General features: G+C 40.9%; 1 protein-coding gene across 1 annotated transcript; it reads right to left on the reverse strand.

The window, feature by feature from the left end:
* Window positions 1-396: 396 nt before the first annotated feature.
* Window positions 397-27524, reverse strand: RRP15 (ribosomal RNA processing 15 homolog). The gene is made up of 5 exons (XM_005483006.4): window positions 27362-27524; window positions 23990-24264; window positions 22080-22177; window positions 21029-21230; window positions 397-7265 (listed from the first exon to the last, which is right to left on the reverse strand). Exons 1-5 carry the CDS (start codon window positions 27438-27440, stop codon window positions 7113-7115), a joined length of 807 nt encoding a protein of 268 aa, XP_005483063.1. The 5' UTR covers window positions 27441-27524; the 3' UTR covers window positions 397-7112.
* Window positions 27525-27811: the final 287 nt, after the last annotated feature.

The following is a 27811-nucleotide window of genomic DNA, read 5'->3' on the forward strand; positions in this document are numbered from 1 at the left end:
AGTTTTAGTCTGTATGCCACTGTGGAAAAGGCCTTCCTTAATCCTAGCACCTGTGGTTATAATCACCACAGGAAATCCTGTTTCCACTTAAGTCAGTAAGACTTAAATATCAGGAGAGGCAAATGATCAGATTCACTAACTAAAAATAAAAATAATTAAAATAAGACAGAGAAATATAAGCTCAGTGGTTCATAAACCAGAGGGCCTTGACATCTACTTATAGCAAGCATGACAAAGTAAAGACAGTAGGGTAAAAGTCATCCCTTTAATCTCAAGGTTTGAACTCGTGACCTGCATCTCCTTCTCAGAATTACAGCTGTTGCGTTCTATTTCTGAACTGCATGGTGATGATTTGGGTTATACCTCATTAAGTAACACACAAATGATATCTGTAAATATTGGATTCCTAACAGAGCATCCACTGGAGTTTATTCAACAAATTAAAACCATGTAACTCAAGTTAGAATGTGCACCCAGACTGCTCTGTTGTTACATGTATAGCAAGATTAATTGGCAGCAACTTCAATAATGGGCCAGCCAGTAGTAATGCCATATTTAAATCATATTCTGCAGCTACAAAATCAAATAGCTCTGGGTCTGACATCCTGACTTCTTCACAAGCTGCCTATGCAGTCTGCACAGATGAAAAACTCTAATACGCTAACACAGCTTCAGAAATGTTTTTTCCCTAATGGTACACGTGTTCAAGAACACCCTAGAAAGCTTACAGAGAGCAATGCATTGTTTCTTATTACCTCATGAAGCAAAACCAAACCCACAACCAAACCACACCTCACGCAGTACCAAGATTTTGTGCTGCACCCATCAGATTAGTGCAGAGGTCTTCACCTTTCAGCCTTACAAATTTTTAAACCAATTTTCTATGCCTGGCTACTGAAATCAATGAATGCAGTAATCCTGAATGGCTGATCAAACTACATCCTCCCAGACAGATGGTTTGAGCTTGGTGACTCCATCTAGAATTAGAACAGAATGATCTATTTCTGTATCAGTACTTTTGATCCATATCCAGATTATTTTAGAGCTGGATCTTGAACAGGCCACCTCTGTGGAGTGGCAAAGATGTTCAATATTTTCTTCTCCTCAATCAATGATCTTTTAGATGGGAATGCAATTAAATAGGTTACTCCCCTGGTTTTAGCTGGGCTCTAAGGACCAGTCTCTAAGCTTCCCCATCATGGACATTGACTGACAGCTGAAATGCCTCCTCTCACAAATTCCAGTGTCATTTGAACATCCACCATACCAACAATTAAATCAGAATGTAAAAATGCCTACAAACTGGCTGCAAATGTGCATCAGACGCAGTAGTGTCTCACATAAAGGACCTGAGTCCACAAGCTCATCCCTGCAGTCCTGTGAAATTAAAAGCAATTAATTCACCATGAGACAGATAGTCCAGCAATGTGCTTCAGCAACAACTGAAGTGAATGAGAAATAAAGACAACAGCCTGTGTCTGGGAGGCACAGTATTGACATAGAAAGTTCAAGTAAGAAGGGAAATGTGTCTATCTTCTTCACATAAGATATGTTCCACTTCTTTAATTCTAGGAAATGACACTAAAATTTAAAATAAGTCCAGCAGTTAAAAAAAAAAAAGGCAAAACATAGCAGATGGAGAGAACAGCAGTGGCACTGGCAATCCTGGTTTGACCTGCTGGTTGCAGTGCTACAACATCAGAAAGATGTTCAGCATCTTCCAAGGCCTAACCAGAACCTTTCTAACACAATCCACAAGAAGGAGTATCAATATATCATCCTCCCAATTTGGTCAATGTTCACACTGGAAGTATATTTATACTTGGGTCTAATTCATTGTTTTGGCTGAGTAATGCATCCTTAAATTGAGGATCTTGTCTGAAGTTCTGAAAAATCTCCAATCTTTTTCTATTAATCATGAAGAGACAATTCAGAATTTTATGAAGTCTTTTCTTAATTAAGGATAATCATAAAGATATACCAGATTTCAGTAGGTACTGTCAAATACTTCACTCCTTTAAAAAATCCACATAAAACCCATACTGTTGTTACCTTTTGTAGAAAACTACACCGTTGCAGCAATATTGCACTACTGTGCAAAGTGAACTCTTGTGAAACTCGCTGGGGTTGTAAGTGAGGGTGCAGAGTAGCCTGTGCTGCAGACTGACAGTGTGTGTTTGACTGCCCTTCTCCTCCAAGCAGCCCTGCGAGGTGTGGCTGGGAAGGAGCCATGGGCAGGTATGGCAAAGGCTCAACTCCCAACTCTCCAGTGACAGTTTTCATTCAGCTGCCTGACCTCAGGCACCCTTTCTGAAATGGATACAGGCCAGCTCTTGTCCCTGGACATAGGCTACCCTAAGTTAAAGGCTGCTTCACTGCCCACAAAACTTGCAATTTATGGATCACTTAAAAACCAAAGAAAATCCTCTTGAGATAAACTGTACTCAACCTGAAAGTCAATGCAAAATCCACATAATCAGGAAAGCCTGTCACTATCTTGTTGCTTGAATCAAGCAACACTTTTAAGCTTTTCTGTTCTGAACAAGATTAGAATGTTCTCCTTTATCAGGATAGAAAAGCAAAGTTCAAAGCCAGAGTGATTGAATAGCTATGAGGCTTAAGTCACAATCTCCATGATTATATTCCTAATGCACTTTACAATGGGCTCCTAACTGGCTAGTTGAATCTTTTAAGTACTTCAGATTTTTAAATTATGGCAAACAACCCCCTGTTACCTTCTACTTATGATCATACATGCCTTCAACACATGACTTAAAGAACTACTAACATCAGCAGGTTTTATTTTTAACCATTTCTTAATTATGGCATGAAGTTTCTGATAAGAAATGTAACTAGCTTATCTTGTAGGTGAACTGTTTCTAATAATTTATTCAGCTACTTCTGAGAACACTATCTAAGTAAGAAATCCTAGTGGTATGAAAACCTCAGTGCAAGTCTGATCCTGGTTAGCAGTTCACAGTGAACACCACCATATTTACCGAAAACAGAGTGAAGAAACACAAGGAAAATGTTGTAAAATTATGCTCCAAAAGTTCATGCACTGGCATGAGAGAATGGGCTATTGAACCAACTGTGGCATTGTGAAGAAATAATGCTTTTTATGAGTATTCCTAAAATAACCCCCTAAAGTGCCTCTTGGAAACTGCTTGTGCTCATGAGTTCACATCCAAAAGCTTGACGAAATAACCCTAATTAATTTAACAATTTTGTATCCAACAGGTTAAACACATGGATTTAAGCAAAAGGAAGTGATTTCAAGAGATGGAGTATTACACACGACCTTTCGTGCTGAAGGTACTCAGTTTGACTGGAGTTTCATTTTTAACATGTCCCTTAAGACAGAAAAGCAATTGAAAAAGATGCATTTGAAAACAAATGCCTTGTCTAAGGATCAGCCATTGTTAAAAGTCTGAAGAAGAATGGTTAAGAAAAAGCCCTGATCTGCTACATCACTTACAGAGGTGAAACACTGGAGGTTTACAAGCTGCAAGTGGTTGGAAGCCACTGCTTTAGAACAGCAGTAAATGCAATGTACAGTCTTCCACCATCTGTTAATCAAGACCTTCTTCAGTCTCCAGTGTCTAAGGTCTTAGACTCCCGAGTTTAACAACTTATTTAGCACAAGGACCCAATCTGTGTAACATGATCCTGAGCCTCCACTACCTCAAGCCTTCTCCTGGCCCTCTCACTCCTTACCTCAGCAAGTCTTGAAGAAATCATTGAGCAATTTGCAGGGATTGGAAGTGAACAACACTGATGACTGCTCTGTGTGTATATTAACTGTGCCAGGACTCATTTCATAAGAATGAGAAGCTTGTCATTTTCAGTTGTGCAGAGTGTTTTGTGCCAGATGACTTCTGCCTTCCTCCCTGGAGACAGCTACTGAGCCAGCTCTGAACAGATGCAGCTCTACAGACCACCTTCTTCTGGAAGCATCAGATAGTCAAAAAACTTTTATGGCCTCCAAACATTTAATTTCTCTCTTTAAAACAAATCAGACAAAAAAGCCCTATCTTCACTAGGAAGCAGCTTCCAGCTCTTTTGTCCTGCTCAGCTTGTGAACCCAGGATGATCTGCCTCACAGCTGCAGAAGTGGCAGCTCTACCCTCCAGGTTTCAGCAGAGATGATGCTGTGGTACAGCGGCATCAGGCACAACAAGGTTATTCCATCACCACTCTCAAAGTGTTTCCCTAACAGGAGGATGAAGAAAAGCAGGGGCAAGACAGTTATTTTTTTCCATAGGCCAACTCATGCTTTCCTTGCTGAAAAAATGTTAGCGCAATTAATTGAGGAGAAATTAGACCAGGGGACAAGAGACATGGGGAAGAGCTGACCCTGTGCCTTCTCTTATTAAACAAAACTCCTGCTTTGCGTGCAATCCATAGAATATTAAACTTTACATACTCTGGAGTTGGCTTGAAGCCTAACAAAACTGGAACCACCCCATCCTTATTGGCTTTATATAGATAGGTACAGAAATATACAAAGTTGAGATGATTCATGCTCTCTGGAATGAAGGGCAGCAGCACAACTTTGCTTGAGCAGAGATATTCATGGGAGCAGAAAAAACAGAGTGAGCACTCTGACTGCTGGGAAAGGCTGCTGAAGGTTGTTCTTGGTAGCTGTTGAAGAGGAAGAACATTACTGAAAAAGGGGGTAGGGCAGCCCAGAGAAGAGACTGGAAGGTGCCTGGGCCAAAGAAGATCTTTTGAACTTCTAGTCAACAAAAACAGAACTTGTGAAATAAAGCAGTCTAAAATCAAAATATGTAGTTAGCAATTTTAGCAACTCTCAGAGCTTCTTGGCATAAGGCACAAAAAAAGGACAAGGCAAAGACAAGGTACAGTATAAAATTTAAAAACCTACTCAATATATATATATAAAAATGTAATTACTATGCTTCTTAAAAGGCAAGAAATGCTCTCCCCTTATAGGCTATGCCCTCTAAATGAAATGGAAGCTCAAAATACTTTTGGCAATACTGATAGATTCCACATTTTTCTTAAACACACAAGATTCACTTCAGTGCTTTAATCAAAACATTACTCCAAAAATACACAAATAAACACCCAAGCATTTTAAAAGTATTTGGAAAGCATTCTGAAATTTTTAATAATCACCTCAGGATGTCACAGTTCCTAAGGAAAACTTAAGATTATTTTCCAGAAGTTTGATTATGGAAAGAAACTGCTGATATGAAACTAGAGAGCAACTGTAGATTTAAGGCTGCTGATGTAATTTTTCCACAGAAAGCAGCTGAACTCTGTAGAGAGAGAGAGCAGTGTCAGGTTAGACTGTTATGCTGCTTCATGGACTCAAGCCCCATTGCAGCAGTTTCTGCACTGCACTCATGAGATGGTGCCTCTCACTGCACAGCTGTACAGATGTGGAGCCTTCAGAAGATGGGATAACCATATGTCAAACTTGTGTGGTTTTGCCACTTGGTATTTTGGGTGTATGCCTTCATTTGTGATAATAAATATCAGGCCACAAACTAATGTCTCCTCAGATATCTAATATGTTTAACACTCAAAACAGCTTGAAAATCTAAACATTTCTGCTGTTAGCCTGGAGTTCTCCTGGAAGAATTATGCTACAATATATACCAGATGAATAGGCTAGGGACGAGACAATGATTGCCAGTTGTTGCGATGGGGTTCTCTGCCATTTTGTACCCATAGTTTTTATCCTGCAGTACACACGAAGTTCAAACAATGCCTTTGTTAGAAAAATCTAAATCCTACTGCACATTTCCATGCTGGAGACTGAAAATTTCAAAGTAGCTCCTAATCATATCTTGCCTATAAGCAGGTACAAAGAAAGGTTTGTCTGTAAGGCATCTGTTGAAATGGACAGAACAGTACCATGCATTTTAACTATCAATTAATGGGCCCCAAAGCTTTTTCTTCATGTAGCAAATGGGGAAATGTGATAGCAAAGTTAAACAAATGACACAGCATCAGACAGTCAGTCTGGAACAGCAAAGGCAGCAGAATTCAACCCCAGCCTCTCATTTAGAACACCCTTATCACCACACAATTCCTCCTGCATATGCTTACACAAAATATATTCTTATGTGTGTTAGCTTCTGCACCTCTGCAACCAACAACTACTGAGGAGAAATTGCTGTAGCTTAAAGAAAGGCAATTGTGTTATTCTGACAGATGACTTCCAAATTTGTTACTGTTATGCCCACACTAAGAGGAAGGGCTTTGGTTTGACCCTTTGCACACCTGAGGATTTAGCATTAGAGCTGCCTAAACCCACAGGATCAATCTCAGAGCTCTGGCTCCTCACTGAAAAAGGCCAGAACACCATAACTCTACATGAAGCAACACTGAACACCATTTTCTGTGGTATTGTTAGAAAATCTCCCTCCCCAGTGAAATAACAATGACTGCTCTTTCCTACCAGACTCTTAGCCTATACAATCTCAGACTGGCAATGGAAAAACCATATATATACATATATAAATACTAAACCCTATCAGTAGGGTCAAGTCTCTGTCTTTACAGTTCTGTTTCCAGAGTTGTCTCCAATCAAACTAATGCTCCTAGACCAGAACTATCACATGAATGGTTACTTTCCTTTATTATCTACAGAACATTTTCTGGCCAAAGTAGTAAAGACTCTATAGGAGCCCAATAACTTTACAAGGTGAGGGCATTTCTGTGTTTATTGTAAGCCATTTCTATTGCAAATTGCAACAACTTTTCAAAGTGCAGCAGTGATTTGGAAATGCAGACACACTAATACATCAATTGCCATGACTAATGTGTAAACTTTTAATGACCTTGGCAAAATCTATCTTTCATTGGGCAAGTGCCACTATTTTGACTGTACAAAATGTTTTGGAAATATGTTGAAAATTATACTTGTTTTGGAAAATATTTCAGGATTTCAGTATAGCAAACGGAGCTATATTAAATAAAAGTTTGACATGGAGGAGAAAACACTCCAAGGTTGTGTAAGTCTTTTTTTTTTTTTCCTTTTAAAAGAGGTATCCTCCAAGTGTTGTACATTCATAGAATGCTGACTTTTTATCCAAACAAACTTAAGAAGATAAAACATTATCTTGAATGATTTTCATTCAGTCACTGTCATCTTCTTGTTTCAGACCACCTCCTTCTTCAGTGTTGCCCTCTCCATCGCTTTCCTTGTCCCAGTCCTTCATAGATGCTCCCATCATGAAGTCATCACGCAGTATATTCCATTCTGGCCCCTCCTCAGACTTCACTTCACCCTGAATAGTTGAGGGGAAGAGAAGAAAGAAAAGAGCAATGAGATAAATGTGAAAGGCAGTAAAAGATGCAAGGTCTCCATGAAATCAAAATAACACCTCCCACAATCAGCAGACTGGGGGCCAGGTCTTTGTGCAAATGGTACTGAAACATGCAGAACAACCAAAAATGACTTGATGCTAAAATGCAAACTTGTTTTAACCAACCAATAAAAGAAATATGGAAACAAAACAATTATTCCTCACGGATGAAAGAGTCAACCCTGGGCATGGCTTCCTTTATTAAAATCTTTCTTGGCAATCAGAATGGATTCATGATATCATTTATTAACCCCCAGGTGCTGCTTCATTAGAACACTTCTTGGCACATTTCTAAAACACAAATATGGATTTAATAAAGGCTTAACCCCCCCAAATTTAATATTTAACATATTCGGTGATACGTGAACCAAATCCCCTTTATGTGAATTATTACCTCACTACCTGGGCTTGTCATATGGTACAAAGCTGCCTCTAAAAGAAACAAAGTTGATCTACTCTTAGCAAGCCAACAACACCTTACTCCAAATTTCCTAGCTCTTGGAAGTGGATAAACTCGAGGCCCGCTGCATGGGCTGGTGAACAATGAAGAGAAGGGCCGGGAGCAGGGTTTCAGGTTAGCGCTGGAAGCAGCGCTCGGTCGCGGCTCCCGGAGGTGACAGATCCCGTTTGGCAGTGCAACAGCCCCATCCTGTGGCAACACCTCCACACAACAGCTGGAAGCTGTGCTTGCGTCCTTCCCGGAGGAAAATACCCAGAGCTGCTCGATGTACTGAGCAAGGATTTATTTCAGTGTTTATGCCTTAGCAGCGAAACAGTTCTGAGGAATAACATGGCTCAGTGTCCAGCAGGCAAGCAAAAAACTGTCCTACCAAAGTGGAATTAGGGGCACTGAAAACACTAATTTAATTCTGCAAGGTCTTTGAAAATAAATTTAACACTGGCACCCCAGGGAGGCTTTCCCCACTCCCCTGCTCCAAAGAAGGGACCTCAGCATGCTCTGCAGACAAGATTTGCCTCCTGGATGCAGAACCTGCAGTAAATGTATGATCACTGTAGACATCTGTCCACACCTCTTCTCTGCCATGCTTCTAGGAATGTGATACCACTGCATGTTTTAGCTGAAGCCTGTGGGAATCAAGATTTGGGATAGAGCAGCATATGGAATTTGATTTCAGGAGAACAGAGAAATGAAGAATGCGAGTCCATTACTGTAAATAAAACATGTCCTATCACCCCATCAGAAGTTATCTGAGTGCAAAATGCCTACCAAACAAGGTATGTGTTTTTAATAGGTAATCAAAGCAGAAATGCTACATGTGACTTCTGCAGCTCTTTATCAAACACTGCCGTCACAGAAGTAGAATAGCAAGTCTTAACACTTTTCTTCCCAAACGGAATTTCCCAGGGCCCAGCTCAAATAAAGAGAAACTCCACAGCTGTTCCTCAGGATGTTTGCACTGGGTTTCAGTTTAGGGTTTGCTTTTGTGCCTTCAAAGATGCTCTCATTAATGGCTTCTCCCATCCAACAATTCCCCTTTTCCCAAGGGTAGTGCCTCCTAACCACTCACTACTCTTGCAGCACTTTTCTTCAAGTGCTACACCCAGTAAACCTAAAATCATCTCAGAAGGGGCAATCAATTACCTGGAATTAAAGAGCTACAGATAAGGCAGGTCCCTAGGCAGACCTTAAAATTTTCACAAGATTTATCTGCATTGTTATGATAGTGCAAACACAGATAGCCTGTTCTGGGATGCAAGGCGAGGGTAACTATTGTTTTCCTCCTTTTAAACTGTATTGCAGTTGTACATGTTTGTTTTTGCAGAGTAGAGAACAGTTTAGAAAAAAAAATCACAAAAATCACCAAGTTCTTTCTTTTTTAATCCCAGATCTTTGATAAATCATTAGAACAGTGAAATTTAAGAGAGTTGAATCTGAAATACTTAAAAGAAAACATCCCATATTTCTTACAAAACAATCTACATTTTTTGTTTTCAATAATTAACCCAACAGAATTCCTTTTTTTTTCCAGATATGCAGAACAGGGATTTTTTTTTTTCTTATTTTGTTTTGGTTTTTAACAGCACAGAAGGAGTAGATTATTATCAGCAATGACAGTTGCAAGCTCAGGGTTTGAAAAGCTCAATCCTCAAATTCATCCCAAGCTACTATTCAGCAACCATTAGCCCTTCTTTCTGGCTATGTCAAGTGAAGAACAGGACAAAAGCAGGACTTGAACAAAAGAGGGATGCTGATCCTCCATAGCATTACCCATTCTGTAAGATACCACAAAGGCCTGAATAGAGTTTTACAACAAGCCTAAAGGAGAAAGACAGAGGTAGCATGTTCATGCCTCAAGGATGAAGATTAAATGCTTGAAAGCAAATATTTAATCAATTTTAAGCATGCCTCCAAGTGAAGAAAATGCCTTATTTAGTATCTTCATTCCTAACTCATTTACTGCTTATTTTCCCCTCAGAATAAAAACTCTCCAAATCTAGTGCATCACAAAACATTCCCAAAGTCTTAAGAAAATATGCAGTGACAATATTTGTATAATTAACAATTAGTTGAACTGTAACATCACTTCCCAACTTGCTTTATTTAAGAATGTTAATACAGTTGGGTTTTCAATGCCATAATCTAGTTTCATCTAAATAAAACAAAACTGATTCTTGGCACGTGGAAAATAAACCAACTTTCAATCGACACAAATGCTTTTGAAGTCCCAGTCAGCTGTTCATGCACATCTCACTACAACACTGAAGTCCCCTTTGAACATCCCCAAATGAAAACAAAGCAGATTATATAAACAACACAGTGTAATGCTACATAATGTGAATCCTTCAGTAAGGCAAGGAGTGAAAAATTCTTGTGTTGCTTTTTTTCCTCTCCTCTTTTATACATTGGAATTGGGTTTTCTTTGCCAGAAGGGTCTGCCAACCTATTTCCAAAGGTCTGAGAGGCAGCAATTAGTAAAATACCTCAAGAGTCACTGTTGTTTTACTAATTGCTGGTGATGAACTTGTTATCATGAGCTGAAATAAAGCAGACCAAAGCATGCACTGTGGTTACTCTAGTGCTGATACTTGCTCTGATGGACTCGTAGTGCAGTTGAAGAGAGTATATAAATTTAAAAAAAAACAAAAAAACTTGCCTACTTGCTAGGCTATCACAGCATTAGCTAAAGCCTCTCTGCAGTGGGGACATACTTCCTGAACTAATTCTGCTCTGAAGACACACTCCCTAAAATCTGCACCAGGACAAGAGGAACTGAAATTCTTGGCCAAGTCCTAATAAAACCACCCAACAGTGGTCCAAACTAAGCTCCAACTAAGATTAGTTCTGTCACTTAGAACAAGCAGCTGACCCTTGCAGGATCCAGGCTGGAACTGCCTCCTGGATGCTTTTAAAGGAATTGGTCTATGAAAGCCTTGTGGTAGCAACAGCAGCTAGAAGATCAAGTTAGAAATCTCCATGGTTTTGTTCATTTCTTTACCATCACAAAAAACTGGAGCTACAAAATTTGCTCTTGGTAAATGACAAGACAGTATATTCAACTCAGACTGCCAAACTCAACACTGGAGCTGTGGCAGACAGCACTGACACCAAGGTGTGGGATCAATCCTCTCTGTCTCAAGCAGGATGATACCTGCCCAAGCTTTTCAGAACCTTACACTCAAGCAGACCAAAGTCCACAGTGCCTACTGGTAAGTAATGGCATTAAAAGAAGATATGCCTTGAAATCAGACAAAAGACAGCATTTCACTCCACTGCCCACCAGCTTGGGTCACTTGAGCAACTCCAGCTTCTGCATCTGCAGAACAACAAACACACCTACAGCACCGCGGAGATTCCCCAAGAGCAGTGTCCAGAAGAAGACAGGAATTCCAGGCTTTTCAAAAAGGAACATTTTTCAGACCTAGGGATTACAATCAGCACACTGGACCCCCATGCCTTTGCTCTGTGTATAAAATGAAATGCCAGAGCTTGCAGGGGCATCTCTCTTTACCATCACCTACAATAAATGTTTATTTGTACCTGTCAGGGAAGGAATTTCTAACATAAATATCTCTCAAGCAACAACTTTAAGCACTGAGAAAACAATTCTAACGTGTCTAATTAATCTGAACTGCCTCCCCAGGTTCCTCTGTTTTGCTCAATACAAACATTTAAGACCTTGAGACAGCGAAGCTTTTGTCATGAGGAAGAAGTTAAAAAGCGTAACTGCCAGAACACATTCTCACACACATCTGACAATTACCTTCCCTGTCAGCCTGCATCTTGCTCTGAATGACTGCTTCTATTCTGGTTCTCATCCCCAAGCAAGTCCATGTAAACTGAGCTCAAAAAAACCCAATCAGGCAGCACAGGCATACACTGAGCTGTGTTAAATCTGAATTTAAAATAACAATAATAATAATAATAAAACCGCCACTTGGCAGAGGAGGGGGAGGGAATGAAAAGCAAAGAACACCAGCATAATCATTTCTCCTAAGTTAATTTTCAGCAATATGCGAGCTCACAGGCTAAGAAAATAAATTTCCTCCAGGCTGGGAAGAAATGAAAAAAACTGCAGCCAAAGTATCTAAAGCAGAAATGTAAGCAGAAAACAAAATGCAATGATTTTTAACAGGAAAACGATACTTGGGTTTGATCATTAGTGCTGCCGGCAACTTCATCTGATTTGAATTGCAGCAAGACTCTAAGAAAGGTTCCTATGTAAGCCTGATCCCAAACAGCCAAAACCCCACAAATGTGCAAACTGAGAATACAAACTACACTGATATTATCTTGAACTTCTGAGCTCAGTTCTCACAGCAACTCACTCTGGGAAGCATTTTCAGCTTGCAGAACATGTGAGCTGCACAACAGAAATCTATTCTACTGCAGTGTAACTCTGCACAATCATTTATTCCTTAGGGTGAGAGTTATTCAATGCCCATCTGCATTCTCTCTCTGAATGAGAACTCAGAGTGACTGAACTAAACTGCCCTGGTGTACTTGAAGTGACACTACACTGTGGGTACCAACAGTGGGACAGGGGATTTACCCAGATCACAAGCTTTCTCACATACACCAGAATCTACTCTGGCAATTCTAGTAAATAAGTCTAAGAATGAAATTTTTTTACAGTGTGTTTTGAGACCTGCTGTTTCTGTTCAAACTTCTCTGTAAGTAACACACTGGAATTATTACTACAAGCACAACAAATAGTGATTTTCCTTTTGAGCACAGCCAGAAGACCACCCAGAGCGTAATGACCTGCACGAGGAATCTCCCCATCCTCACATCCTCCTCTAGGGTTTACTACAACTGGGGATGTGTGAATGAGAAGGAATGCTTTGGGTTGGCACGCAGAGGCTTAAACATGGCCCAGCTTTGGAGGGGTCAGAACTCAATTACAGAATTTCTAATAACAAGCATAAACCTGGGCCTAAGCAACGAAGAAAATTCAGAAGCGTTGTTATTAAATGCTCAGTTGCAAAGAAGAATCTTAGAAAAAGCTTATGAGAGAACAGATTTCCTCAGGCTTGGTTCACCAGAAACCTCATAAATTATTATTTCTGTCAGGAAAAGCAAAAATATTTTAAGAATTCAAGCTTAACACAGGGCCCTTCTGCACACAGGACGCTCTGGAACGCCTCAGCCTGCGCTGTACTCCAGCCATCGACAGCAGCCATCTCAGAAACCCCTGTGCTGCACAAGGAATTCCACCACATGCTGCTGCATGACCTGTTTGGCCATACTGGCATCAGGACTCCCTTCCCATGTTTTAATGAGCATGATGTATAGCAAGGGCATGCTACGCCAGGAGCAAGCTGCTCAGTTCCTGAACCACCAAGCTGTACCTGGAAAATGCACAGATATAGCAAGAGTACCTAGTAAAAATTATACAGTCAAGATAAAGGCCTCCACTGTGCTGTCCCTCAGAAGTCACATCTTAATGTCTTTCAACAGTTTACTTTAGACAAACATTTTCCAGTCACAGCAGATTTTTCTCAGATGTCACCCATTTATGAAAGACACTTATGCACTATCTCAGCTGGGTACCTAAAATTTTCTGCAAGTTGTTATAAAAGCTTGCCTGCTGGCCCAGTAAAGAAACATGCAGACCTGCAGCTGTTTGGAGTATTTCTGATTTTTTACAATAAATTAGCATCTTGCAAATTTTTAAATAATATGAATATCACTCAAATTATTTCCAACAAATGATGCTAAAATCACCCACTGTCTTTCATTATGATTTAGCAAGAGGCATAAGGGAGTGAGTCCCAAAAGGTTGTCTCAAACAGTAAGGGCTACAGAAATGACCATGCCTGTCCCTTCAGCACTTGAGAAATCATCTCACAGAACAGCTGATGAGAAGGAAGTGGGGCAAAGAAAAGGCCTCTTCCTAACTCAGGATTTCCACTTTTGAGTCCCAGAAGAAGTTAAGGATCCAAAAAACTTTGAGGTAGGAGGGTGAGGAATAAAAAAACACCAAAACAGAGTCTACAAGGAACTAAGCTTTACGCAATTTTATTATTAAATGTGAAATAATGATGTTTTCATGTCTGCTAAGCAGCTTGTCTGATTTCACCTCCCTACAGTCACTGCCCTTGCTTTTACTTCAATGGTTTTTGAGACATATCCTAGAGGTCTCCAAATCCAAATTTCTCTGATCTTATATTCCTGTAATTTCCCCTCACATTGCCATGTATGAGTGGCAAGCTCATTAAGGAACAGACCATACCCCTCAACACTCCCAGGCTGCTTTCTGAAAGCAGCCTCATGAAGGAAGATGTAAACTGCCCAGGATCCCAATCCCTTATCTTAAACATCTGGCTACCCTTTCTCTGCATTTCTGACCTTTGCATCTCTGTATGTGTTTCTGTATGGGCTTTCCCAACAGCTGCAGGTGGAGAAGAAATGACACAGACCACCTGCAGACCACTGTCCCAAGTTCAGCAGCAAACCAAAAAGAGGTCAGACCTTTCCAAGAGGCAGTTTTAGTATAATTTGTAATACTAACCAGGTTTTAGAAACCTGGTTTACATTTTCTAATCTTTCAGTAAATTTCAGAAACACTCATTAAAAACTGGCTGGAACTTCCCACAGTTCTGAAAAAAAGTTACTGAACTCAGCAACCCTCTAACCATTGCAGGCTGGAAGGAGTTTGATCCACCACTCCTGAAGTCTACTGACCAAGATAAACAGATGAGTAGGTACTCACAGAGGTCATTTATAACACACACACTCTGGAAATCACAACATTTTATACCTTAATAAAACTTCAAAGTAAAGGAATCACTTTCCTTGATAATTTCCAATAGCAAATGCTCAGATGGGGAAAACAAACTTATTCAGATAGACAAGCTCCACCCAAACCTTCCTACTTCCAGAGAACATTTTTCTATAAAACTTTATGAAATGTTTAGATGTATTTTTCTCTAAGTACACTGCCCTGCCTATAAGAGTTATGAACAAAGCCAAGAGTGGAGAGCTGCTTTTAAAAGGCTTCCAACTTGATTTACCAGATAAAAGTCTAATAGGATTTGACTCTTTGTGCTTTGTATACTCACAGGAAGATCAAAAGGAGATGTATGCCACAAGTTTTGCAAATGTTTTACTGAAAAAAAAAAGCCTTGCAACATCTTCTGGGAAAACAAAACACATCATAGTATCCTGTGCACTAATAAACAAATAACAAGGCAAGTTACTCTCAAATCTGACAGATGGAGCTGTCTCAGCATTGCCTGACATTTCAATCACAAGTCCCTGTTTATATTCACTTAAAAATTTGCCAAACTTCAACTGCTTCATGGTGAAGGATTTTGCGATGTTTCAAATATAACCACTTCATTCCTTTTCACACAAAGACAAACTTAAAGTATTTTGTCTTCAGCTCTAAGGAAGAAAGAGACATTTTCTACAGGAATCCATTAATACCTTGCATCATTCATTCTTTTTAAACTGAAAAATCAGTTAGGGATGTGTTTTGGAGCTGGCAACATATCTTTTGCTGTCTCCATGAACATTTGCCTGGATCTGGACAAGTTATAAACATCTGGAAGATGGCCCTCCCCAAAACTCAGGTCATCACCTCAGTAAATGCAATAAGCATTTACCATCCAAATTCTCTAAGATATCTGTCCTCACTGATCACACACTATCTGCATCTTAGCAGGCAGCATTCAGCTGAACTGAGAGTGACTCATGATGACACACAGGGGACCGGCCTTTCTATGCAAACAGCTGTCAGGGCTGCTCCTGCCTTAAGCACAGGATACTTGCTTGGCCCTCAGGTGCAGGGAGAAAGAACCTGTCAGGAACACAGAACAGCAAGAGGATGAAAAAAGAGGTAGATGGGAACAAAGTGCAAAATCACAGCCTTTTCCCTTCCTGATTTCTGATCAAATATCTGATAAACAGGACAGAAAGGGATATCTGAGTATAATACCACAGGAAAAATAGTAAAGCTAGTGAAATACCGCCCTTCACATGACCCTTAATTGTCTTATGTGGAGTTGAATTTACAGTGTCAACTTCTTGACACCGAATCAATCAAATTTAAATATTGAAACGCTGACAAATTTAAATTTACATTTAAATATTGGAAAAGGTCTACATTCCCATGTTAACACAGATTTGCATTACCTGCTATGACAACAGTCAGGGAACTGAGCTTGCACGTCTTAAAAACCCAATCCTGTTGATGACCCAAACTCTCTAAGTTAATACAACTTCTAAACAAATTCAAAGTAAAAATGTCATAATCAAACAACCTCTAGTACTGCACAACAACCCTTTACCTTAAAGAACATAAGGAATATAGGATATAGCAAACTGGTGGCAGGCTGCACTGCATTTATCCCTAAGGATATTCCTAAGAATACAGCATACAATTAGTTGTCAGCAACTTTCTGGTACAAAACCAAAAAACTTCATATAAAGCATCAGCTCCAAACATATATGGGGTAACCTTCAAGAGAATGTACATTCAGTTAGGAAAAACAGATAAAAATGCAGGATCCAAAGGAACCCAAATTAAAAGTTTTTGTGCATGTGATGGGAAGACATTTATTAAAACTGGGAGAATACATCTACTCTGGCTACAGCTGAACTAAATTAATACTTGGCTGCCCCCTCAAATCTGCTGGAATACATGCATGCCTGGTTACTCCTTCAATTAGGTCTGTAAAACCAGCATACAACAGCTGTAGTAATAAACTTGTGCTACTCTGCAATGCCATTATCACCTCAGGAAGTTTCCTGTTAAGATTGAAAGAGGTGTTGATACACCTTTCCAAATTTCCTTGTCATCTCTGCCTTCATCCACACTTCAGAAACAATTTCATAATACAGACTGAAGCAACTGTTCAGACTATTGTCACTCCAAAGAGGGAATATATGAATGAAAGCAGTTGTTGTTTTTTCTTTTCACCCTCCCCATTTCTACACTGTGAAAACAGTGGGAAGAAACGGACCAAGCTGATGGCCAGTACTCAAGAAGCTGCAAGGATAAGAATGCAGTCACTCTCAGTTTTTAAACTGATGCAACTTTTAATGTGGAAAGCACAATTTATACCCCCTTTTAGCTTAAAAAATGAAAGCTCCCATGCCAATCCTTGTATCCCAGCAAGAACAGTGGTCGAAGTTGGAAGCATAATATTCCTCCTGCCCTTGAACAATCTTCAAACTGCGGCTTAAAACAAAGTCTCATGAACAGAAGAAAAATCTATAGTAAGTCTGACTCTAATCACTGCCCTTACAAATTACCTACCAGATACTTGGAGCATTTATAAAATTTGCTTGAGGTAGGAGTAACTTTTCTGGAAAAGCACTTTAAGTCCCATATGAGCAATCACTGCTATGAAATAGCACTTATATTCTTCTCCACTCATCTTCCTTCCCATCAATAATTTATTTTAAAATAGGCAGTATTTTGAGACCAACATACCATTTTTTTCCAGATGCAAATTGTACCTTGGGGTCATGTACTGAGCCTAGCTTACAGAAAGATTACCTTGCAGAATTTGGATCATGGTTACTGAAGTAGACTAGGAAATCCTGCTCTTACTTTCACCACTGAAATGCTCTGGTTTAAGAAAATTTACAAGTTGAAGCAAAACCAAAGTCCTAATAAAAAATGAAAGGTCAATGAGCGCAGATTATGCGTGTCATAAAGAGCATCTGTAACTTTCATGCCAGTTGTTTATGTGTCACTAAAAAATGTTTTACCACACAGTAAAATGCCTAACAGGGAGCAGCACAAATTACAAAAGTCAAGATGAAATTGTAACTAATACACAGCAAGCGTGGAGAAAAAATCTGAATTTCTTCTGAATTTCCTTGTTTTCTTACAATTAAGATTTCAAGACTTCATGTAGTTTGCTAGATTAGCCAACATATCTGTGCAATTCTAGAACAGAAACTTCACTCGACCCTGGAAACAAGGGTACTTCCTAAGAGCACCGTGTATTAAGGACCTAAAGAAAACAAAAGGTTCCTACAAGGAATCCTTTACTGCCACTACCTACTTCTGTATTCTTTCTATAGACATAAAAATAACTTCAGTCTCCAGGCCTGAAAAAACAGCTCTTTTGAACGTACCCTTTCTAAACCTACAGTTTATTAAAGTTTCTTTTAGTGTCTTATTAGAAGATATGACCAACACATTCTGAAATGAAAAGCTGAAGTATAAGAATTTTGTTGAAAAAATTGAAAGCTCTCATATCTGCCAATGAACGATTCATAGAAAAGCCCAACCCAAAACTTAAAAAAAAAAGCCCATCCGAACACAAACAAGTGGGATTTTTATTATTTTTTTTAATGACTACATTTTTCTCCCATATTGCAAGGCTTCAGACAAGGTGGTGAGGGGAGAGAAATTAGATGATCTTACCCAGAGGCAAGCATCATGCACAGTAACTTGGAAAAAAAACAGGAAAAAATATTACACAAGTCAGCTGGCTCAGCAAGGATTAAGAAATACTTTGATAAACAGCAAATGATATGAAAGGCAAAGCTCTTGGCTCCAGCTCAGAAAAATAATTACTCCCAGCTGGGCACACAGAACTCCAAGAAGGGCTACAATTTCACAAGAAGGGCACAGGAAAACTTACACAGCCTAACAGTCTTTCCTTCATAGTTAAGTTGGTAGGTATATGCCAAGTAACATTTAGGCCAATGGCTAAAAGTAAACAAGACTATGAACAATGTTCTAGTGGGGCACAGGTTACCTGCCCTTCCCAGGCATGCATAAAGCTGATGGAAATGGAGAACAAAATTTAAAAAGTGGTCATGCTGCTTTGAAATTACACTGCTGCAGATGGGCCTTTACACAGCATTTAATTTCTTTTTTTCACACATAAATATACTTGGCTAAATAGTCAATCAACAGAACTTTAAAAGGGGTTTCTTCAACAACCCCTGACACTTGAAAGAAATTGCCAAACTTTTAAAAATACAAAGCAAATTTTACATTTAAAAACTCCTGCAGAGCAAGAAAATGCTTTCACCCATTCTCAAAATACAGTCAAGTCTCTTGTCACAGCACAAGGCTTGAGTCAAAAAAAGTTTGCTTTCACTGGTAAAACTTTTTTCTGATATTTTTCCTGCTGACTGCTTGTTTTATGTGGGTGGGGTAATGTTTTTATTGTTCTGGACTGCCTTTTAATTGATGGCAGAGTGCCTGAATTTTGGGATTGGCATCTCTTCCATTGTTTTTGCTGAGATAAATAAATGTATCTCCCCCCCTTTTTAAAAACGAATACACTCTATACTCTCGACTGCTAAAAACAAACCCACAAAACAAACAAAAGCTTTCAGATGGCACAAGCAATCTGCTGAAACCCTGCTGCAAGGAATTTACTACTGAAAAACCTCATCCAGGCTTCCTACTCTCTGAAACACTCTCAAAGACCAAGAAGCAGAGATATAACAGTGGAGGCCAGCAGAAGTGTTCAGTGGCTAAATATTTGTGTAATTCTGAGAAAGAGAATGAAGAGCAGATTTTGGCCTCAACCTCAACCCTCAACAACTACCAGGAGGGGAGCTTGCTAAATGAGTAAGATATGTTCTCAAGAGAAAATAAGGCAGATTAGGAACAGCTTGAAAAGGAGTTATTGAAGAGTTTGGTTCAGTGTTAAACTGAATGGAGACTCACTGAAGCAAAGGCTGAAGAGTCACTGAAACAAGGGAGAGAGGAAAGGGGGTGGTCTGCCTAGGCAGACATGCAATTAAAAAACCCAACCAAAAATCCCAATCCCCACCCCAGCTTTTGTGCACAAGCAATGTGAAAGCAGCACCTACATTAATACTCAAACCCAAGACTAACCAGCCAGCATCTAAAACATCTCCAGAGGTCTTGAATGGAAATATGCTATTACTGATGCTGCCAAAATAAAACTTTTCTTTAGCATAGAAACATTTACAATCTGTGTTTTCTGACCTAGTAATTAAAAAATTGCCCTGCTACAATGTGGCACAAAACAAACGTCCTAGTTCTTGCTCAGATATTGACTTAATGCTGACTACAATAGTAGTTGGCACTGCCATTCTTCTAATATTTTGCTATTCCAAGGGAGGAGAAACAAACAAATGAACCAAAAAAAGGGGAACCACACACATACACATGTCCCCCCACCCAAACAAGCAAGCTGGAATTATTTAAGGAGAAATAAAGTGTCAGCACCAAGCTAAATTGTTCTCATTATCCAAAGAATATAAAAAATACTTTAATATTATACTTGCATGAAAATTGTATGAGCACTCCATGCCAGGCAGTGTTTCAGCATGTCCCCCAAGTGCACACAAACAAAAAACATATGACAAAATGTTGTCTCCCAACTGATTAAAGTATTTCTTCCTGGCACAGAAAAGCACTTAGTTAAGTGCAGTGTGTCTGTGCCAACTGCAGTATTCCACCCACCACCAAGCACAGAGTTCAAACCTGAACACAAATACGCTTCAAAAACGTGCAGCTCCTGAAATACGAGAAAGAGTTGTCTGGGCAACTTGTTTTCAACCCTGAGCTACTTGGTGAGCTGAAAGAACTGATGAAGAGCTGGATGTGTCCAACTACGCTGTGTCTCAAACACATTTGGGAAAAGTGGAATGTATTTCTTTCCAAAACATCTCAAGAGCAAGGAAGCCACACCAGCCCAACACACACAGAGAATCAGGGAAAGAAAAGCCTACATATAAGGTTTAACAGGCCTGTGTTTCTTTCTGTTGTGGTATTCATTTTGTACGGCAAATCCTTCAGTTTCAGGCACCATAATCACCCAAAGGAAGCGAGTTTGACATGACCAGACTCTGGGGACACACAAGTACAGTCTAATATACCATGTAAGATGAACAGCCTCCAGGTCTTTAATGATTTCAAGGAGCTAACTATTGTTGGCCAAATTCCAAATGTCACAACCCACCAGAATCTAGCAGTTTGTTCCATGCTTGGTGTAAAATCCAAGAGAAAATCTAGTGTTTCATAATCTTTTTTTAAACACAGCTAAACCAAGTTAAGTGCATAAAAGGCTCCATGTCTTATCAGAAGAGCTTCCAGTGTTTTGTACTTTGATAGTCAAAAGACAAGGAAAATAGGCTACTTGTTCCCTTCCAAAAGTCTCAAAACATCCCAGCCATTTGGGTCAGAGGTTTATGAAGAGCAAGCATATTGACAGAGAGTCTTTATATTGAGAAGGTACCTTGTAAGCATTTTTTCCTCACAGATGAAGCCTACCTGTTTACTTTTAGCAGCCTTTCCAGCAGGATTCTTGGTTCCTTTAGCCCCCTCCATGTTTCTTAGAACATCAATGAAATCTCTCTTTGAAACAGAAGACATCAGTTTAGCACGCTTCCTCTCAGAGCCCCCTGCTTTCTTCACCTCCTCTTCCATTTTCTTCTGGTGCGTCCTGACAGCGTTGAATAATTGTACAACACCTCTGGGACAGGGAAAAAGACAACAAAGCAAACCTTTTAACTCAAGTTCCTTCCACAGAAATGAGGCCCCTACTAAAGCTGATCAGTGCAGATGCTGGATGGTTTCTAACTCCCCAAAATGGTTACCTGGAACTTCAATTTGGTTAAGAAGTAACATTTACTAGAATATAAAGGACTTTCAATTTTTACTCCTCCTTCACAGCTATTGCTAGGAACCAGTAACAAAACAAATCTACTATTCAGACTCTGAAGTAAGCCTGATAACATGGCACTGAGATCTGTTTCATCCTTGAGCATGTTTCATCCTTGAGCATGTTTCATCTTTGGGAGCATGTTATTTGTCCTAAAATCAGTTATTAAATTACTTAGGCAAGTTTCTTAACGGCAGTTGAAGCTGGAGGATAGGGCAGAGGAATGAGTAAGGACATACAGGCAGCACATCAAAATGTTCAACTAGTTCTGTGACACCAAACTACCACAATGTGAACAGGCAGCTGAACTTCACAACTGTGGATCTGGTGAATCCTCTGTGGAGAAGCAAAAAACCAGAAAAGTAGTAACAACTGTTCTGCATTTTTAAGGCATTAAATTAACAAAATGAGGGGATCCAACAAAGCACTTCTGCTAAGCAAACATTAGATTCCCATCTAAATTTTTACTCTTTCATAAAGCTTCTGAAATCTTTTGTTGAACTTGATACTGTACAATGCAGACCTGTCTATAAATCTCTCGGCTCCTGCTAGTCACTTCTTAAGAGTTCAATCTGATTGGAAACAGATTACCTGCACAGGCCTTTTCCTCCTCTTTTAGATATACATACATTTAAGGAAAGCATTCAGAAAAACTTATACCTTGTGGCAATTCTCTGAAGATTTCTTTCCTTCTCTCGGTCTTTGACAACATCTGGCTTCACTCGGCACATCATTTCCCATTCCCGCTTTTTATCAAGCTGCGTTATAAATATTGTTATGTGAAACAACATGGACATTTGAGAATGCAGCATGACCTGACAGAGGATGTAGCAGGAGGAAAAAAAGTATCTGCAAAGTTCAGTCTGGTTGAAAGTAAAAGGAACTCCAATATAGGGCTGGACAAGTCTCTTGCATTGACACAACAGGGGCCACACTCAGATCTCAGTCATCTACTTCCAGCAACAAAAGCCTAGGAAAAAGATGCTCTCACACCGACTGCCTTGAGCAAGGAAATTATTCAAAGACAGCCTTCAAATCCCACACTTCACAAGCTGACCACAGAGAAATTTATACATAGTAAAATCCTGGGTCCATCAAGACTGGCATGTCACATTTTGAACATGGAGAATTTGACTTCCCCCTACAGAACTCGCCCCAGTATGGCTTTGTGACCAAAGCAACACTCAGCAAAGAGTACAACAGGCAGAACTCTAACACAGGAAGAGCACCAAGTGGCCACCAGACAACAAGTCATGTGTACAGTACTGGCTTTTGTCTATTTTTTGGAGGCTCTCCATTTCAAAACCAAATTGATCCCCTTTTCCTACCAGCGGACACGAAACCATCAGCTTTGTTTCTGCTGCAATAGGAGACCACTGTATTTCATGGCCTCTGCTTTAGGAGTGAGTTTTTCTTCCCTCTGAACAATTTAACAGTGTTTTAAGCCTGGTGATGTTCCATTAAATCTGTTTTATGCAAGAAGTCTCTAATGGAATTTCAGAGTCCTTATCTTTACAATTACAGGCAGACTACTATGAATTTCTGAGTTTATGACCATGTTTTGGCCTTTGATCAAAAGAACTGCCCTATCCTACCTTTCATCAGCAAGAAATCAATGAAAGGCAAATTGCTTTCAAGTTTTGCTAAAGCAAACAAGTCACTTTGGGGACCTGTGGCCCATTTCTGTTCTGCAGTATTCTCACATATTTACTGGATGAGAGCAGGTATTTAGGACAACCGTAACTGTGCAGATGCTGTAGTGAAGCTCTCTGAATTTAAAAGGCAAGCCATGGCCCAACTGCAGCATGTCCCAAACTGTCAGGTGAATAACCTGGTTATCCCATAGAAACAGAACTGGTAGGATGAGACATTAGAACTATTAATGTATTTCTAGCCTGAAGGGAAATCAATCAGAGCCTGGAATTAAAAGTTCCACTAAAAGCACAAACAAATGACTTACTTGCCAACATGGTTTCTTCATACCAGTTTCAGAACCAGAAGCAATTTAGGGCACAGATATGGGAATAGAAAGCTCCAATCAGGAGTTTTCTATTGAGAAAACTATTTTCTATTCATGACTCAGGGGAGCAAATAACAATGCACAGCCACATCAATGATTACTGCAGTCTCAACCTAGAGGCCTTGATTTTGGAAGTCACAGCACAATTTAAATGGAAGCAGTTTTCTTCTCTTTCTCACCCTCACTTTCTATGGTAGACAACTATTTCAATTTGTAATGCCAACAAAGCGAATTTCACCCCAAATTAACAATGCCAATTAGAGAATCAAGCTTAAAGTAGCTGCTTTCAGCCCCTCAAAAAAGAAAACACCTTAAGCTGACAGACTGGAACACTCCTGCTGCCAATGTTCAGCCTGCCTGATGACCCAGAAGAAGTAGTAAGAGAAAAAACCTTACACAGCATGACTAGAAAGTAAAAAAATTAATCTGCTCAAGATCACTGTGAAGGAGAGACTCCAAAACTGAGAGATCTGGGACAGTGCTCTGAGACTATCTTGCATGTAGCCCATCTCACAGTCACTGCACATGGAATACTGCATCTTTTTCTCACCCTCATCTTCTTTTCTTCCCTCTCTTGTTTTTTTTTCTCTCTTTCCTTCTCCAGGCTTTTATTCTTGGCCAAGATGGTGGACTTATTCTGTGGAATCTTTTTGTTGAGCACTTTTGCCATGGCATCTGCCCATCCTGAACTTGGGCCATCTTTGGAGCTTGTTGCCTCTTCAGCCACATTGCCAGGGGCTGCTGCTTCATCTTCATCATCACCATCCACGGCTTCACCTCCCGAAGAGTAGCTGTCATCTGGAAGTTCTGAACTTAACTCAGAACCTAGGGATTAAAAAAAAGAAAATAAGCAAAAAAAGTATCAGAAATTGTTTTTGGAATCCTTCACTAGTGCCATTTGCTCCACATGTAAATGTTATCCAAGTTTAGAGTGAGGTATTACTGTAAATGCGCTGTTACAATTAATTCCTCAAGCAGGCACACACCATTATAGTGAATTTATTAGAAACTATGCAGTGCAATGCTTGCTCACCTCAGTGATGATTTAAAGTGATTGAAAGAGGCTGGGCAAAAGGGAGAGGGCAGCCTTGGACATTTATAATTGGATTATTGAAAATTTTTATATTTGGGGCTGGTAATTGTGGTGGGAAAACTTGTCTATTTTCCAGTTTTAAAAGTGTAACTTATGAATGCCTATCCACACAAATATGTGCACATATGTATGTACACACTCCCAGAGAAACTGCAACAGTGACATCTGGTGTTGGACTGCAACAGCCACAGGAATTAAACTGAAGCTGGGGGGCATTTCTTACGTGACAGCAAAACCTGCTCAGAGACAACACTGCCAGCAAAACTACAATCACCCAAGCATAATGAACCCAGGGGAGACTGCTCTGTGGAATACAGCATCAAGAGAGGCAGCTCAAAAGAAACCAGAGGCACTGAGCTTTTCTGGGTAAGCCACTGCTCAAGTTACACAAATAAAACACCCCCAAAGTCAAACGTCCTTACCCCTATGAGCCCTTCAAAATAAAGAAGAATCTGAAGTTACAATACCAAAGTTTGGAATTAAGACAGCTGAAAACAGCCAAATTGATAGCACAAGAAATACATGAAGAGCTAGTCCTCATTACTCTGTTCAGTGGGTCAAATTGCAAGAATAGAAGTCTTTAACAGTGCAGGTGATTAACTAGAATGACATGGGCTGCAGGTTTAGGGCGTGCTGAAAGATGCTGGGTTATTTCACTCCATCACGTAATCAAGAGCAGAGCAGAGCATAACAAATTCCTGCCACCATTAACTACTAGTCCAGTAACATTTGTGCCACATTAAATTTTAAATTAATTATCTTACATTCAACTTTCAAGACTGCAAAACCAAATGCTGAACAGAAGGAAGCTGGTTTCTGATCCCACCCAGTCCCAGATTCCTCACGTGACTCACTTTCATCCATCTACCACTCTCAAACTCCTTACAAAAGAAAATTTAAATTTTAAACCACAGTACTACTGAGCCAGTGCTTCACTTCATAAGCACTCCTATATCCCATGAAGTACCTTTATCAACCAAGCCATTAAGAGAATGAAGCCAGGAGTGGTTCACAAGATCTGTTCTCCATGAAACCATGCAGGCAGCTATTAACAATATTCCCCATTAATCAGCTATTTAATTACTAAGCAACCATAAACATACACTAATTCATTATTCTGCCTTCTCCATGTGCCCGTTTCAACCAGAAAAAACCCTAACAAACAACATAGCAGCAAAACAGAGGCACTGATCAATTTAAAACAAAACCTTTACTGCCCAGGCACGTTTAGAGGCTTAGGGAGCATTTGGTTATCCTGATGGAAAGAAGTGAGAGTCTGTAGTTACAAAACAAATGTGGAAGAGAAATAATGACTGAATGCTTGGCCATTATCTCTATCAGTATGACTTTTACCACCACCAAGTGGTATGTCATGCTCCACTCAAAATAAACTATGGGAGTGTTTTCCAACAGTCCTTACTACAAATTGGAAGTTTAGAAATGGCGAATTTTCTCAACACATTCAGTAACTATTTAAAGGCATCCTTTTATATCCTTCTAGATATTTGCATCCACATTCTGAGTTTCCAATAAAAAATAAATTCAAACCATTGCCTGCAAATAAAGAACGGCAGCACCACACGACATTTGACATGTAGGAGCCACGTCCTGGTTCCTAGACTTAAAACAACGTCAAGTTTTCACCCCTGGGCCTTGTCCATGCTGCTCTTTAGCTTTTAAACAAGGAATCAGCCCCTGTTTGTGACAACAACTACAGAAAGTCCAAACCTGAATCCCCCACACTGCTTAGGACCAACTTCTGCAGTTAGCCATAAGAAACAGATCAGACTTATTAAAAGGAAATTTTCAAAAACATGTATCATTTCCTTCCCACAACATCTTCTGCCAATAAAGTAGGAGAATAATACGACAACATTTTGCTTTCAACAATTACAGAAAAATTAACAAGGTTTCCACTACCTGCCATAATTTATTCTTTAATGCATCAGAGTATCAGTCAAGGATCTGAGGCCCTATTCTGAATAAGAAAGACTGATATCTAGCACAGATGTAATATAAAAAGTTTTAATTGTTTCTGTGTGTGTTGTTGTGAAATACACATACACATCCCTCTATCTCACTCTTTCAGACTCGCTCAGTGATCAAGGTGTAGACACACAGTTAAAACACAGCGAACATTCAGCAAGGAGCTCTGAAAGAAGCTCCCACACAACGCCTCCCTCTGGGCTCAACTCTGGCGCTCAAACCAAACAGAACCACTGCTGGAGCCACAGCTCCAAACGGCCACAACCAGGACTCCTCCAGAATAAAGAGGAAAAAGAAGGGCAGTCACAGGATAGAATGAAGAAGTGATCACAACTGGTTAGGTACACAACACGCAAGGAGGCGAGAACGGAGCAGAACAGTGCGCTAAGGGTTAATCCCTGGAAAGAGAGCGTCCCCGGGCTTTCCTAGGGGAGAAGCAGATCCCGGCTGGCACACACGGAACTCGGGCAGCTCTGCACAGCCGTTCCCCTCGCTCCCAGAACGGGGACAGCCTCTGGCGGGCCGAGGAAATTCAGGAGCTGGGGGCGGTACCCCCGGGCTGAGGGGGAACAGCCCAAGGGCCAGCGCAGGATCAGCCAGCAGGCCCCGCGGCAATGGCAGCCACGGGCCACGCCGCTGGAAGCGGGCTCAGCAGGGGCCGGGCCGGGGTCTGAGCTCCCGTTCCCCCCAAGCCGACCGGCGCCGGCCTCGGCCTAGGGTCCGGAGCCACGGACCCACCAGCGGGCTCGCACGGGGCAGAGAGAAAGAAGAGGCCTCCAAGGTCATCACCGGCGGCTGGCGATGCCTCAGAAGAAGAGAGAGCCCCGTTCCCGCTGCCGTTACCGCTGTCCGTGTCCGTGTCCGTATCCGTATCCATGCCCGCGGCCCCGCGCCCACGTGGGCCCGCCACGGCCGCCGCCATCTTCCCCACGGCCCGCCCCACGCCGCGCTCCGGCCCAGCCCCCGCGCCGCCAAGCTGCGTTCCGGCTCCCGAGGTTCCGGGCAAGCGGGCGGCGCTTCCGGGGCGGGGCCGGGGGGCGGCGGGCCGGGGGCTCCGGCGGGCAAAATGGGCCCGAGGATGGAGCGAGCGGGGCTGGTTGGGCCCCTCCTGGCCCCCAGGCCCTGCCCGCTGCTCCGGCCAGCCCTGCGCTAACCTCCGGCTGTTCCAGGCTCCGATCGGGCCCTCCCGGGGCTCCCTGCGCCCCGAAAGCTGCGCTCACCTGGAGCATGGAGGGTACCCTGGGAACCGCTCCAGCACGGCAGAGCCTGAGCTCATTGTTCGCTTCCTCCCTG

The sequence above is a fragment of the Zonotrichia albicollis genome, chromosome 3, assembly GCF_047830755.1.
Source record: "Zonotrichia albicollis isolate bZonAlb1 chromosome 3, bZonAlb1.hap1, whole genome shotgun sequence".
In the NCBI taxonomy this organism is placed as follows: Eukaryota; Metazoa; Chordata; class Aves; order Passeriformes; family Passerellidae; genus Zonotrichia; species Zonotrichia albicollis.

Coding starts and splice junctions, on each gene's coding strand:
- RRP15 (XM_005483006.4), bottom strand. CDS start 27,440: ATGGCGGCGGCCGTGGCGGGCCCACGTGGGCGCGGGGCCGCGGGCATG. Junction 24,265..27,361: donor GGACACGGACACGGACAGCG/GTAACGGCAGCG, acceptor TTTAATCCCTAG/GTTCTGAGTTAAGTTCAGAA. Junction 7,266..21,028: donor AGGCTGCTAAAAGTAAACAG/GTAGGCTTCATC, acceptor TCAACTATTCAG/GGTGAAGTGAAGTCTGAGGA.